This window comes from Sebastes fasciatus, chromosome 4, assembly GCF_043250625.1.
Source record: "Sebastes fasciatus isolate fSebFas1 chromosome 4, fSebFas1.pri, whole genome shotgun sequence".
NCBI lineage: Eukaryota > Metazoa > Chordata > Actinopteri > Perciformes > Sebastidae > Sebastes > Sebastes fasciatus.
Window position 1 is genome coordinate 25726114 of NC_133798.1, and position 15012 is coordinate 25741125.

The 15012-nt window shown below is 39.3% G+C and overlaps 3 protein-coding genes across 10 annotated transcripts in view; 1 reads left to right on the forward strand and 2 right to left on the reverse strand.

The window, feature by feature from the left end:
- LOC141766346 (uncharacterized) overlaps positions 1-15012 on the forward strand; it is a 32635-nt gene that overhangs the window by 9890 nt on the left and 7733 nt on the right. The gene's annotated exons all lie outside the window — the stretch shown is intronic.
- LOC141766353 (uncharacterized) lies at positions 94-3727 on the reverse strand. 5 transcript variants are annotated; one of them, XM_074633159.1, is made up of 3 exons: positions 3485-3727; positions 1589-2119; positions 94-200 (listed from the first exon to the last, which is right to left on the reverse strand). In XM_074633159.1, exons 1-3 carry the CDS (start codon positions 3654-3656, stop codon positions 109-111), a joined length of 795 nt encoding a protein of 264 aa, XP_074489260.1. In that variant the 5' UTR covers positions 3657-3727; the 3' UTR covers positions 94-108. The 5 variants fall into 5 exon arrangements, with proteins under 5 accessions (XP_074489260.1, XP_074489259.1, XP_074489261.1 ...); XM_074633158.1 differs by having other exon boundaries at positions 94-203; XM_074633160.1 differs by having other exon boundaries at positions 96-203; positions 1635-2119.
- On the reverse strand, positions 6204-14753 carry LOC141766340 (uncharacterized). Of its 4 annotated transcripts, XM_074633135.1 has the most exons (6): positions 14449-14753; positions 13217-13912; positions 13058-13132; positions 11789-12805; positions 9224-9475; positions 6204-6817 (listed from the first exon to the last, which is right to left on the reverse strand). In XM_074633135.1, exons 1-6 carry the CDS (start codon positions 14618-14620, stop codon positions 6558-6560), a joined length of 2472 nt encoding a protein of 823 aa, XP_074489236.1. In that variant the 5' UTR covers positions 14621-14753; the 3' UTR covers positions 6204-6557. The 4 variants fall into 4 exon arrangements, with proteins under 4 accessions (XP_074489236.1, XP_074489237.1, XP_074489235.1 ...); XM_074633136.1 differs by lacking the exons at positions 11789-12805; positions 13058-13132 and adding an exon at positions 9896-10568 and having other exon boundaries at positions 13872-13912; positions 14449-14752; XM_074633134.1 differs by having other exon boundaries at positions 6205-6817; positions 11789-13132.

Genomic DNA, 15012 nt, shown 5'->3' on the forward strand with positions numbered 1-15012 from the left:
GATTCATTTTGCAAAAATCACCTGCTCGCAGTGCATTATACCGCTTATTACACAGCTACTTACTAAAGATATCAATAATTGAACCAAAATATTGATTTAAAAAATATTTTATTGCTTAAAGTAAAAACAATGTGTCATCTCGATGTGAACAGAGATCAGAGCTGCGTCCATAGCAACGGTCTGATATCCATGGCAACAGTCTGCTGAAGAAATAACAGACCATAGAATGCCATAATGGACCAATCAGAGTTTTCAACAAAGCCATGTAGTGAGAAAATCATAACACATCATAAGAATGTTTAGATAGATAGATAGATAGATAGATGATAGATAGATAGATAGATAGATAGATAGATAGTAACTTTATTGATCCAGAGGGAAATTCAAGTTTCCAGCATCACAGTTCCATAGTGCAAAACATGTTAGTAAAATGGCAGTAAAAAAGTTAGTAGTGCAAAGTACAAAAAAAATATACCAGATATAAAAATACAAGGAGATGAAGAAAACTGTTCAAACTGAATATAGTGCAGGGTAACAGCTGTGATACACGACTATTAAAAAAAGTGAATATAGTGCAGAAGAGACTGTTAAAAATTAGTATAGTGCATTATTATCTGTCCTTTGCCCGTCCTCCTTTGCCCCCCCCCCCCCCCCCCCCCCCCCCCCCCTAGAGAGGTGTTGTACAGTTTGATGGCTCGGGGGTCAAAGGATTTACTGAGTCTGTCTGTGGAGCACTTGGGGAGCAGCAGCCTGCCGCTAAAAAAGCTCCACTGTTTGGTGATGACGGCGTGTGCAGAGGATGGCTGGCGTTGTCCAGTATGGCCAGCAGTCTGTTGAGTGTTCTTTCCTCTGCCACCGTCACCAGAGAGTCGAGCTCCATGCCGACCACAGAGCCGGCCCGCCTGATCAGCTTGTCCAGCCTCGAGGTGTCCCTCTTACTTGTGCTTTAGTTTATAATGCATTACAGACATGGACATCATAGAAAGTATTACCTGAAGTTTCTACTGCTCCTATAGATAAAAAAAACCTGTATCGGGTGTGACTAAAACTGGATCCTCTGTGCTGCAGTGATTCAGCTTTTCACCTGTATGAGTTTTCATGTGGTCTTTCAAGTTACTGCTGAACCTGAAAGCTCTCTCACATGTTTTGCAAGTATACGGCTTCTCACCTGTGTGGATTCTCATATGCCTTGTCAATGATGAATTATCACTGAATCTTTTCCCACATGTTTTGCAGGTATACGGCTTTGCACCTGTGTGGATTTTCATGTGGTCTTTCAAGTGACTGCTACATCTGAAAGCTCTCTCACATGTTTTACAAGTATACGGCTTCTCACCTGTGTGGATTCTCATATGCCTCGTCAATGCTGAACTGTCTCTGAATCTTTTCCCACATGTTTTGCATGTATATGGCTTCTCACCCGTGTGAGTTCTCATATGGACTTTCAAGTAACCGCTACTACTGAAAGTCTCCCCACATGTTTCGCAAGAATATGGCCTCTCACCTGTGTGTATTATCAGATGTGCCTGCAAATGTGATTTATTCTTAAAAGCTTTCTCATACGTGTCACAATTGAAAGAATTCTCACCTGTGTGAGTATTACAGTGAATCATTGACATATTAGGGCTATATACATTGTTAGTGTGACTGTTGCTGTTGTGATGTTGGTTCTGTTGTTTTGGCTCTGCATATCTAGTTGATCCTGAGTCTCCAGGCTTGCCTCCTTTCTGATCTTGGCTCTCAGCTTTGTAAGAGTTGTGAGAGAGGAGCTGCTGGTCACTGTTTGGTTCTGATACTACAGAGCTTTTAACTGAAATGTAGCTTAAAGGCTTTTCCTCCACCGCACTCTGAGTTTCATCGATACTAAAGTCCAGAGTCTGATCTTCACTGTGGTCACTTTCCTCATAAGTAGGAGTCAACATAAAGGCATCAGTCTCCTGCTTCAGTACAAGCTGCTCTCCCTCCTCACTGGTGCAGAGTTCCTCCTGTTCCTCTTTAATCTGTGGAGGCTCTGGGTCCTCTTGGTCCAGACTGGAGATCCTCTCCTGAATACAGAGCTGCCGGCCAGCGAGAACCTCCTCCTCCTCCTCCTCCTTACAGACATGTTGCTGTGGGAGCTCTGGAGGACAGAGAACAAAAGAAACAGGATATTACTGTGATGAGAGAAGAAAAAAAGACATCTGAGCAGAAAAATACAACGCGTTAGTCTTTAAGATAAGATAAGATAAGATGAACCTTTATTAATCCCTGGAGGGAAATTCAGGTGTCAAAGCAGCAACATCATCAAACATCAGCAAACAGAGTGAAACACAGGAGAGGTAAAGGTATATAAAAAATTATAAAAACAATAATAGAAATATATAAGATACAGAGTGAATGGGTGAACATAGTGTGTGCAGTCCGTCAATAAATAAATGTAGTATGTACAATAAATACATGTAATATGTACATATGTGCTGTCTACAAAGTGGTATATAATATGTATAGTGTAAAGTAAGTGTAAAGTGCACCAGTGGAAAGTTAGAAGTCATGAAAAAGTAGCAAAAAAAGGAGAAAGAAAGTAGAAACACAGGAGAGCTGCTAAAACAGTAGTTTAATCTATAATAATACATAATTTCTTCGTTGATTATATTTTGTATTAATAATCTGAATCTGTAAAGTAACGTAAAATTATTAAATTAATTTAGTGGAGTAAAATGTACAATATTTCCCTCTGAGATGTAGTGGAGTAGAAGTAGAAAGTATCCGAACATGGAAATACTAAAGTAAAGTACAAGTACCTCAAAATTGTACTTAAAGGTCCCATATTATTAAAAAAATAAGATTTTCATGTTTTTTTTTTATCATAAAGCAGGCTTAAGTTTTATATAAATACTGTGAAAGTATCGAAAAACACTCAATCCACAGGGAAATACACACAGCCCGTTTTCAGAAACTGCATTTGAAACAAGCTGTCAGGATTTCTCCCATTCGTGATGTCATGAATATATAATATTTAGACCCTTGACACAATTTTAAACGTAAACATTCTAAATGTGTCCCAGTTTATTCCTGGTCGCAGTGTATGTGAATGTCATCAGCTGACAGGAAGTACATATGGACCCAAGCTGTTGCTTAGCAACACAATTCTGTTGCAATTCCGTCAAAATGCGCTAAAACGGAGCGTTTCAGACAGAGGGTGAATACAGGCATATTCAGGCAGACAGTACAAGGAAAATAAAGTTTTTTTTGAACATCACAGCATGTAAACATGTTCTAGTAGAAACACAAAATACAAGTATGAACCTGAAAATGAGTACGATATGGGACCTTTAAGTACAGTACTTGAGTTACTTAGTTACTTTCCACCACTGCGTACATGCTATACTGTTGTGTTTTTCTAAGCATTCTTTACTGCTCCTGTTGGTAGTCTTTAAAACATTATGATCCTCTATGAGTCAGACTCCTTTGTTAGCTTTTAAAGACCATTGAACGTTTTACTCACCTAGTCTGTTTAACTGTATTTCAGGTTTCCAAACGACATCCAGCAGTCTGCGCTGACGATCAATCTCTTCCTCGTACTCGACGATAGTTGTTTCATAAACTCTGAATATCTCTTCAGCAGCAGCAGTTAGTCGCTCGTTGACAAACTCTCTCAACTTCTGAACTGCAGACATTGTTGTTTAATTAAAATAATTATCTGAACTACAACAACAGAATCATCTCCCTGCTCGTTCAACACATACCTCATACAGATGTTGGCTGTTTTCGAAACCGCATACTATACTAGTAGTACGTACTGATTTGGCCAAAATGTAGTATGTAGTATGCAGTATGCGAACAAAAGCAAAATCTCCAGTATGCCAGAAATACCCGGATGACGTACTGATTTGGAAAAATTCTCCAGTATGCATCGGACCAGTCTATCTCGCCTACTGTATCCCACAATGCAAAGCGGCGGAACAGCACAGGCTACGGGTATAAAAACAGCAGCGAAAAGCTGCTCTTTTTTTACGTTTTCTGTAGCCATTTCAACACTAAATTCACTTCTGAACGTTTTTGAGGCGAGAAATCAACTGTGTAGATTATTAATATCGGCAGTTTTACGAAGTTAGATGGCGAATCGAACATTTGTTCCACCGTTGTCGGAGTTTAGAAGCTCCACAGAATACCGTGACAGCCAGCGAGCGCCTGCCCGGGTCGCTGCCAGCAAGCCGGGTAGTCACGCTCAGAGACCGCTATGAGCTGCTGGAGCTCTCTAGAGACCGGTCTGTAGACGAGAGGCTTTGATTTCCTTGTTGACGGATAGTTTGTTTAAATATCACAACACAGATGTCCATTATAAATTAACAGGAACCTGTGTTTATTTGCCTTTTTGGAGTTGAAAAGCTCCACAATCACCCGCGGGCGTAGCTCGCTGGAGAGCCGGCCAGTGACGCTCACAGAGCGGCTGCAGAGCAGCAGAGTGGCGAGAGAAGATGAGAGGAGAGGAAGAGGAGAGAGAAGAGGAGAGGGAAAGAGCAGCTTCTGACGGGGCAGAGAGGTTCCTGATGAGACAACATGACACTTTTTTAACATTTCTCTAATATCTGGAGGGAGATCAGTCCTTTTGCTGTAACTGAAAAAGCAGTTTGAGTGAAGTAAACGTTGTGGATGAATGTTTTATATTTCCCGTCTCTCCTCGTTGATGAACCTGTTTGTCGGACTTCTTTATGAGCTGTCAGAATAAATAGTTTAAACCTGCAGTATCTTATAAAGTAAACAAGCACAACATAAACAACAAAATCAAAGTTGTATTTTTTGATAATATTGTAATAGTGGTACAAGTTAGTTTTTTTGTCCTGTGCTTTAAGAGCTGGTTTGAAGGCTTAAGCCTCGTCTAGCATACTGCTAAATACATCACTTTAACTGTCACATACTGCATACTACTGAGGAACGCAGTATACAGTATGTACTGTATACTGCATACTGCGCTCCTCAGTAGTATGCAGTATGCGGTTTCGAAAACAGCCGTTGTTTACTTCCGCTGGGTGTCACAGTGATAAGTTCCGACAGTGGACGTGAGGGAGCTTTTCATTTCATTCACACATTGAAACTACAGAACATTTATTTTATGAATGTATTTTTGCTAATGCTTTCTGGGATGATTTGCATTATTGGTTGTCCACTAAATTTGTAAATTTTTCTAATCTAACAAATGAAAATGTTATATTTGGTACAATTGTGAAAGATGACATGGTACATAACCTGGCAATCAATTCCATAATCATTCTTGGAAAGTTTTTTATACATAAAAATAGATTCCTTAAATCAAGACCAAATTTCCATGTTTTTCATAAGGAGCTGTGTCTTTACTTTTCATCTCTGAAACATATGAAGAAAAAGAAATGCTATGAAGCTTTCAATGTTAGTTGAGGACCTTAACCTTACAGAGAACCCCTATAGCACTATTAGCACTATTCAAACATTCCCTTACTCTTTTTTTGTTTTGTTTGTTTGTTTGTTTGTTTTGGGGTTTCTTTTTCTCTCTTCATCCACACTTTTATTCACTGTATGCCATTTTCCAGGCTTGTCTGTTCCCTTGTAGTTGTGGACTGTTCTGTACAATGCCATATTGTAATGTAAATTTCTCAATAAAAAACCCCCCAAACAAACGAAAAAAAAACATCGACTGCAAGACCCAGAGCATTTTGGGAAACTTCTGGCTGTTGCCTGATCAAAGAGCCGATTGGCTTTTAGTTTTCACAGCACGTGTTGTAAAAAGTCTGAACTTTCTGTGTAATTGTAATATTTAACGCTAGATTGTGAGTTATTAGTCTCACGTTGTACAATAAAGGTTTCATCTATTAACAAACATATCTTGTGTGGTTGATAATGATAATAGTAATAATAATTATTATTATTATTATAATGAAGGTTATTTATATAGAACCCTGACAGGGTGAGCAGGACCCCGTCATGAATCAGATGGGTCTTGAATCACCCTGACAGGATTCATTTTGCAAAAATGACCTGCTCGTTGTGCATTATACCGCTTATTACACAGCTACTTACTAAAGAAATCAATAATAGAACCAAAATATTGATTTAAAAAATATTTTATTGCTTCAGGTAAAATAAATTGTCATCTCACTATGAACAGAGATCAGAGCTGCGTCCATAGCAACGGTCTGATATCCATGGGAACAGTCTGCTATGAAGAAATAACAGACCATAGAATGCCATTATTGACCAATCAGAATCAAGTATTCAACAAAGCCATGTAGTGAGAAGATCATAACACATCACGAGTATGTTTATAATACATTACAGACATGGACATCATAGAAAGTATCACCTGAAGTTTTTTCTGCTCCTATAGATAAAAAATACCTGTATGAGTGTGACTACACTGGATCCTCTGTGCTTCAGTGATGCAGGTTTTCACCTGTATGCGTTTTCATGTGTTTCTTCAAGGTACTGCTAAATCTGAAACATTTCCCACATGCTTATTAAGTATGAAGCTTGTGGGTTCTGATGTGGTTCATAAGTGATACATTTTTATTGAATCTTTTCCCACATGTTTTGCAAGTATACAGCTACTCACCTGTATGGATTCTCATATGCCTTCTGAATGATGAACTGTCACTGAATCTTTTCCCACATGGCTTGCAAGCATACGGCTTCTCACCTGTGTGTGTTCTCATGTGGACTTTCAAAACATTACTATATTTAAAATTTTTCCGACATGTTTTGCAAGTATACGGCTTCTCATCTGTGTGGATTTTCATGTGGTCTTTCAAGTTACTAGTACATCTGAAATTTTTCCCACATGTTTTGCAAGTATACGGCTTCTCACCTGTGTGGATTTTCATATGCCTTATCAACGCTGAATTGACTCTGAATCTTTTCACACATGTTTTGCAAGAATATGGGCTCTCACCTGTGTGTATTATCAGATGTGCCTGCAATCGTGATTTATTCTTAAAAGCTTTCTCACGCGTGTCACATTTGAAAGTCTTCTCACCTGTGTGAGTATTAGAGTGAATCTTTGACATAGTAGGGCTATATACATCGTTAGTGTGACTGTTGCTGTTGTGATGTTGGTTCTGTTGTTTTGGCTCTGCATTTCTAGTTGATCCTGAGTCTCCAGGCTTGCCTCCTTTCTGATCTTGGCTCTCAGCTTCATGAGAGTTGTGAGAGAGGAGCTGCTGGTCACTGTTTGGTTCTGATACTACAGAGCTTTTAACTGAAATGTAGCTTAAAGGCTTTTCCTCCACCACACTCTGAGTTTCAGTGATTCTCAAGTCCAGAGTCTGATCTTCACTGTGGTCACTTTCCTCATTAGTAGGAGTCAACATAAAGGCATCAGTCTCCTGCTTCAGTACAAGCTGCTCTCCCTCCTCACTGGTGCAGAGTTCCTCCTGTTCCTCTTTAATCTGTGGAGGCTCTGGGTCCTCTTGGTCCAGACTGGAGTTCCTCTCCTGAATACAGAGCTGCTGGTCAGCGAGAACCTCCTCCTCCCCCTCCTTACAGACATGTTGCTGTGGGAGCTCTGGAGGACAGAGAACAAAAGAAACAGGATATTACTGTGATGAGAGAAAAAAAAAAGACATCTGAGCAGAAAAATACAACACGTTAGTCTTTAAACCATCAGATAGATAGATAGATAGATAGATAGATAGATAGATAGATAGATAGTAACTTTATTGATCATGAGGGAAATTCAAGTTTCCAGCATCACAGTTCCATAGTGCAAAACATGTTAGTAAAAAGGCAGTAAAAAAAGTTAGTAGTGCAAAGTACAAAAAAACATACCAGATATAAAAATACAAGGAGATGAAGAAAACTGTAAAAGTGAATATAGTGCATAGTAACAAGCTGTGATATAGGACTATTAAAAAAGTGAATACAGTGCAGGTAACTCCAGTAGCTTAGTCTATGAAAGTGCACTGTGTGCATTATTATTATTATATTATGATCCTCTATGAGTCAGACTCCTCTGTTAGCTTTTAAAGACCATTGAAGGTTTTACTCACCTAGTCTGTGTAACTGTATTTCAGGTTTCCAAACGACATCCAGCAGTCTGCGCTGACGATCAATCTCTTCCTCGTACTCGACGATAGTTGTTTCATAAACTCTGAATATCTCTTCAGCAGCAGCAGTTAGTCGCTCGTTGACAAACTCTCTCAACTTCTGAACTGCAGACATTGTTGTTTAATTACAACTGAGATAATTATCTGAACTACAACTACAGTATCATCTCCCTGCTCGTTCAACACATACCTCATACATTAAAGCTACACACGATGATGTTGTTTACTTCCGGTGGGTGTCACATTGATGAGTTCCGACAGTGGACGTGAGGGAGATTTTTTCATTCCGCTTTCAACTGATGATATTTTATTAAAAACTAGTGTTTAACATCAATAGCAAGGATGTTCATCCAGTGATTTGTTGCAACAACGATTTGGAGTTGAAACCAATAAATGTGTATTTTGTGATGATACTGAAACTACTGATCATTTATTTGTTTTCATTGTATGTATTCTGGAGCTTTATGGTTTGATGATATACATGACTGGCTTTTCACAAAAGTTTCTCATCTGGGAAACTTCTCTCAAAAGGACATTGTTTATGGTCTTGTCATGGATAATAACAAAGATGACTTTCTGGTGAATAACATTCTCATTCTTGGAACATTTTATTGCACAAATCCAAGTATATTAAAGTGAAACCTAAAGGTTTAATGTGTTTCATTCTGAGTTTATTTCTTATATAAAAGCCCTTAAAGTCATGAAAAAACAAAAATGCATTAAAACTTCTTTGTATAATAGAAGAATATGAATTACAGGTACAGCCCTAGCCCTTAATTTAATTTATTATTATTTTCATGTATAATTTTACATGAACCCCGACAGGGTGAGCAGGACCCGGTCATGAAGCGGAAGGGTCATGAATCACCCTGAAAGGATTCATTTCGCAAAAATGACCATCTCACTGTGCATTATCCTGCTTATTACACAGCTACTTTCTAAAGAAATCAATAACTTGAACCAAATTTTGGTTTAAAAATGATTTTATTGCTTCCACTAACAAAAATTGTCATCTCACTGTGAACAGAGATCAGAACTGCGTCCATAGCAACGATCTGATATCCATAGCAACGATCTGATATCCATAGCAACAGTCTGCTATGAAGAAATAACAGACCGTAGAATGCCATAGTTGACCAATCAGAATCAAGTATTCAACGGCTTCTCACCTGTGTGGGATCTCATGTGGACTTTCAAAACATTATTAAATTTAAAATCTTTCCCACATGTTTTGCAAGTATACGGCTTCTCATCTGTGTGGATTTTCATATGCCTCGTCAATACCATAGCTTCACAGAATCTTTTCCCGCAGGCTTTGCAAAGATAAGGCTTCTCAATGGTGTGGTTTCTCATGTGGCCATTCAAGTTACTACTGCTTTTGAAATCTTTCCCACATGTTTTGCAAAGGTACGGCTTCTCACCTGTGTGGATTTTCATATGCCTTGTCAATTTTGAAGCTTCACAGTATCTTTTCCCGCAGGTTTTGCAAAGGTACGGCTTCTCACCTGTGTGAATTCTCATGTGGGCAATCAATGAACTATTACGAGTGAAAGCTTTCTCACATGTTTTGCAAGTATATGGCTTCTCACCTGTGTGAGTTCTCATGTGGACTTTCAAGTTACTTCTACTTTTAAAATCGTTCCCACATGTTTTGCATGTAAACGGCTTCTCACCTGTGTGGATTTTCATGTGGTCTTTCAAGTTACTAGTACATCTGAAATTTTTCCCACATGTTTTGCAAGTATACGGCTTCTCACCTGTGTGGATTTTCATATGCCTTATCAACGCTGAATTGACTCTGAATCTTTTCACACATGTTTTGCAAGAATATGGCCTCTCACCTGTGTGTATTATCAGATGTGCCTGCAATCGTGATTTATTCTTAAAAGCTTTCTCACGCGTGTCACATTTGAAAGTCTTCTCACCTGTGTGAGTATTAGAGTGAATCGTTGACATAGTAGGACTATATGCATCGTTAGTGTGACTGTTGCTGTTGTGATGTTGGTTCTGTTGTTTTGGCTCTGCATATCTAGTTGATCCTGAGTCTCCAGGCTTGACTCCTTTCTGATCTTGGCTCTCAGCTTCATGAGAGTTGTGAGAGAGGAGCTGCTGGTCACTGTTTGGTTCTGATACTACAGAGCTTTTAACTGAATTGTAGCTTAAAGGCTTTTCCTCCACCACACTCTGAGTTTCATCGATACTAAAGTCCAGAGTCTGATCTTCACTGTGGTCTGAAATGTAGCTTAAAGGCTTTTCCTCAAATGCACTCTGAATTTTTGTGATTCTCAAGTCCAGAGTCTGATCTTCACTGTGGTCACTTTCCTCATTAGTAGGAGTCAACATAAAGGCATCAGTCTCCTGCTTCAGTACAAGCTGCTCTCCCTCCTCACTGGTGCAGAGTTCCTCCTGTTCCTCTTTAATCTGTGGAGGCTCTGGGTCCTCTTGGTCCAGACTGGAGTTCCTCTCCTGAATACAGAGCTGCTGGTCAGCGAGAACCTCCTCCTCCTCCTCCTCCTCCTCCTCCTCCTGTATTTCAGGTTTCCAAACGACATCCAGCAGTCTGCGCTGACGATCAATCTCTTCCTCGTACTCGACGATAGTTGTTTCATAAACTCTGAATATCTCTTCAGCAGCAGCAGTTAGTCGCTCGTTGACAAACTCTCTCAACTTCTGAACTGCAGACATTGTTGTTTAATTACAACTGAGATAATTATCTAATCTACAACTACAGTATCATCTCCCTGCTAGTTCAACACATACCTCATACATTAAAGCTACACACGATGATGTTGTTTACTTCCGGTGGGTGTCACATTGATGAGTTCCGACAGTGGACGTGAGGGAGCTTTTTTCATTCCGCTTTCAACTGAAGGCATTTTTATTAAAAACTAGTGTTTAACATCAATAGCAAGGATGTTCATCCAGTGATTTGTTGCAACAACGATTTGGAGTTGAAACCAATAAATGTGTATTTTGTGATGATACTGAAACTACTGATCATTTATTTGTTTTCATTGTATGTATTCTGGAGCTTTATGGTTTGATGATATACATGACTGGCTTTTCACAAAAGTTTCTCATCTGGGAAAATTCTCTCAAAAAGACATTGTTTATGGTCTTGTCATGGATAATAACAAAGATGACTTTCTGGTGAATAACATTCTCATTCTTGGAACATTTTATTTGCACAAATCCAAGTATATTAAAGTGAAACCTAAAGGTTTAATGTGTTTCATTCTGAGTTTCTTTCTTATATAAAAGCCCTTAAAGTCATGAAAAACAAAAATGCATTGAAACTTCTCTGTATAATAGAAGAATATGAATTACAGGTACAGCCCTTAATTTAATTTATTATTATTTTCATGTATAATTTTACATGAACCCCGACAGGGTGAGCAGGACCCCGTCATGAAGCGGAGGGGTCATGAATCACCCTGAAAGGATTCATTTCGCAAAAATGACCGTCTCACTGTGCATTATCCTGCTTATTACACAGCTACTTACTAAAGAAATCAATAACTTGAACCAAATTTTGGTTTAAAAATGATTTTATTGTTTCCACTAACATAAATTGTCATCTCACTGTGAACAGAGATCAGAACTGCGTCCATAGCAACGATCTGATATCCATAGCAACGATCTGATATCCATAGCAACAGTCTGCTATGAAGAAATAACAGACCGTAGAATGCCATAGTTGACCAATCAGAATCAAGTATTCAACGGCTTCTCACCTGTGTGGGATCTCATGTGGACTTTCAAAACATTATTAAATTTAAAATCTTTCCCACATGCTTTGCAAGTATACGGCTTCTCATCTGTGTGGATTTTCATATGCCTCGTCAATACCATAGCTTCACAGAATCTTTTCCCGCAGGCTTTGCAAAGATAAGGCTTCTCACCTGTGTGGGTTCTCATGTGGGCACTCAATGAATTGTTACGAGTGAAAGCTTTCCCACATGTTTTGCAAGTATACGGCTTCTCACCTGTGTGGGTTCTCATGTGGGCACTCAATGAATTGTTACGAGGGAAAGCTTTCCCACATGTTTTGCAAGTATACGGCTTCTCACCTGTGTGGATTTTCACGTGGTCTTTCAAGTTACCGAGCCATCTGAAATCTTTCCCACATGTTTTGCAAGTATACGGCTTCTCACCTGTGTGGATTTTCATATGCCTCGTCAATACTATAGCTTCCCAGAATCTTTTCCCGCAGGCTTTGCAAAGATAAGGCTTCTCACCTGTGTGGGTTCTCATGTGGGCACTCAATGAATTGTTACGAGTGAAAGCTTTCCCACATGTTTTGCAAGTATACGGCTTCTCACCTGTGTGAGTTCTCATGTGGGCACTCAATGAATTGTTACGAGTGAAAGCTTTCCCACATGTTTTGCAAGTATACGGCTTCTCACCTGTGTGGATTTTCACGTGGTCTTTCAAGTCACGGAGCCATCTGAAATCTTTCCCACATGTTTTGCAAGTATACGGCTTCTCATCTGTGTGGATTTTCATATGCCTCGTCAATACCATAGCTTCACAGAATCTTTTCCCGCAGGCTTTGCAAAGATAAGGCTTCTCACCTGTGTGGGTTCTCATGTGGGCACTCAATGAATTGTTACGAGTGAAAGCTTTCCCACATGTTTTGCAAGTATACGGCTTCTCACCTGTGTGGGTTCTCATGTGGGCACTCAATGAATTGTTACGAGGGAAAGCTTTCCCACATGTTTTGCAAGTATACGGCTTCTCACCTGTGTGGATTTTCACGTGGCCTTTCAAGTTACCGAGCCATCTGAAATCTTTCCCACATGTTTTGCAAGTATACGGCTTCTCATCTGTGTGGATTTTCATATGCCTTGTCAATTTTGTAGCTTCATAGAATCTTTTCCCGCAGGTTTTACAAAGGTACGGCTTCTCACCTGTGTGGGTTCTCATGTGGGCACTCAATGAACTGTTACAAGTGAACGCTTTCTCACATGTTTTGCAAGTATATGGCTTCTCACCTGTGTGAGTTCTCATGTGGACTTTCAAGTGACTGTTAATTTTGAAATCTTTCCCACATGTTTTGCATGTATACAGCTTTGCACCTGTGTGGACTCTCATGTGGGCACTCAATGTAGTGTTACGAGTGAAATCTTTCCCACATGTTTTGCAAGAATATGGCCTCTCACCTGTGTGTATTATCAGATGTGCCTCTAATTGTGATTTATTCTTAAAAACTTTCTCACACGTGTCACATTTGAAAGTCTTTTCACCTGTGTGAGTATTCGAGTGAATCTTTGACGTAGTAGGACTATATGCATCGTTAGTTTGATTGTTGCTGTTGTGATGTTGGTTCTGTTGTTTTGACTCTGCATATCTAGTTGATCCTGAGTCTCCAGGCTTGCCTCCTTTCTGATCTTGGCTCTCAGCTTCATGAGAGTTGTGAGAGAGGAGCTGCTGGTCACTGTTTGGTTCTGATACTACAGAGCTTTTAACTGAAATGTAGCTTAAAGGCTTTTCCTCCACCACACTCTGAGTTTCAGTGATGCTCAAGTCCAGAGTCTGATCTTCACTGTGGTCTGAACTGTAGCTTAAAGGCTTTTCCTCAAATGCACTCTGAATTTTTGTGATTCTCAAGTCCAGAGTCTGATCTTCACTGTGGTCACTTTCCTCCTTAGTAGGAGTCAACATAAAGGCATCAGTCTCCTGCTTCAGTACAAGCTGCTCTCCCTCCTCACTGGTGCAGAGTTCCTCCTGTTCCTCTTTAATCTGTGGAGGCTCTGGGTCCTCTTGGTCCAGACTGGAGTTCCTCTCCTGAATACAGAGCTGCTGGTCAGCGAGAACCTCATCCTCCTCCTCCTTACAGACATGTTGCTGTGGGAGCTCTGGAGGACAGAGAACAAAAGAAACAGGATATTATTGTGATGAGAGAAAACAAAGACATCTGAGCAGAAAAATACAACGTGTTAGTCTTTAAACCATCAGATAGATAGATAGATAGATAGATAGATAGATAGATAGATAGATAGATAGATAGATAGTAACTTTATTGATCCTGAGGGAAATTCAAGTTTCCAGCATCACAGTTCCATAGTGCAAAACATGTTAGTAAAAAGGCAGTAAAAAAGTTCAAAACATACCAGATATAAAAATACAAGGAGATGAAGAAAACTGTAAAAGTGAATATAGTGCATAGTAACAAGCTGTGATATAGGACTATTAAAAAAGTGAATATAGTGCAGAAGAGACTGTTAAAAGTGAATATAGTGCAGAAGAGACTGTTAAAAGTGAATATAGTGCAGGTAACTCCAGTAGCTTAGTCTATGAAAGTGCACTGTGTGCATTATTATTATTATATTATGATCCTCTATGAGTCAGACTCCTCTGTTAGCTTTTAAAGACCATTGAAGGTTTTACTCACCTAGTCTGTTTAACTGTATTTCAGGTTTCCAAACGACATCCAGCAGTCTGCGCTGACGATCAATCTCTTCCTCGTACTCGACGATAGTTGTTTCATAAACTCTGAATATCTCTTCAGCAGCAGCAGTTAGTCGCTCGTTGACAAACTCTCTCAACTTCTGAACTGCAGACATTGTTGTTTAATTACAACTGAGATAATTATCTAATCTACAACTACAGTATCATCTCCCTGCTAGTTCAACACATACCTCATACATTAAAGCTACACACGAAGATGTTGTTTACTTCCGGTGGGTGTCACATTGATGAGTTCCGACAGTGGACGTGAGGGAGATTTTTTCATTCCGCTTTCAACTGAAGGCATTTTTATTAAAAACTAGTGTTTAACATCAATAGCAAGGATGTTCATCCAGTGATTTGTTGCAACAACGATTTGGAGTTGAAACCAATAAAGGTGTATTTTGTGATGATACTGAAACTACTGATCATTTATTTGTTTTCATTGTATGTATTCTGGAGCTTTATGGTTTGATGATATACATGACTGGCTTTTCACAAAAGTTTC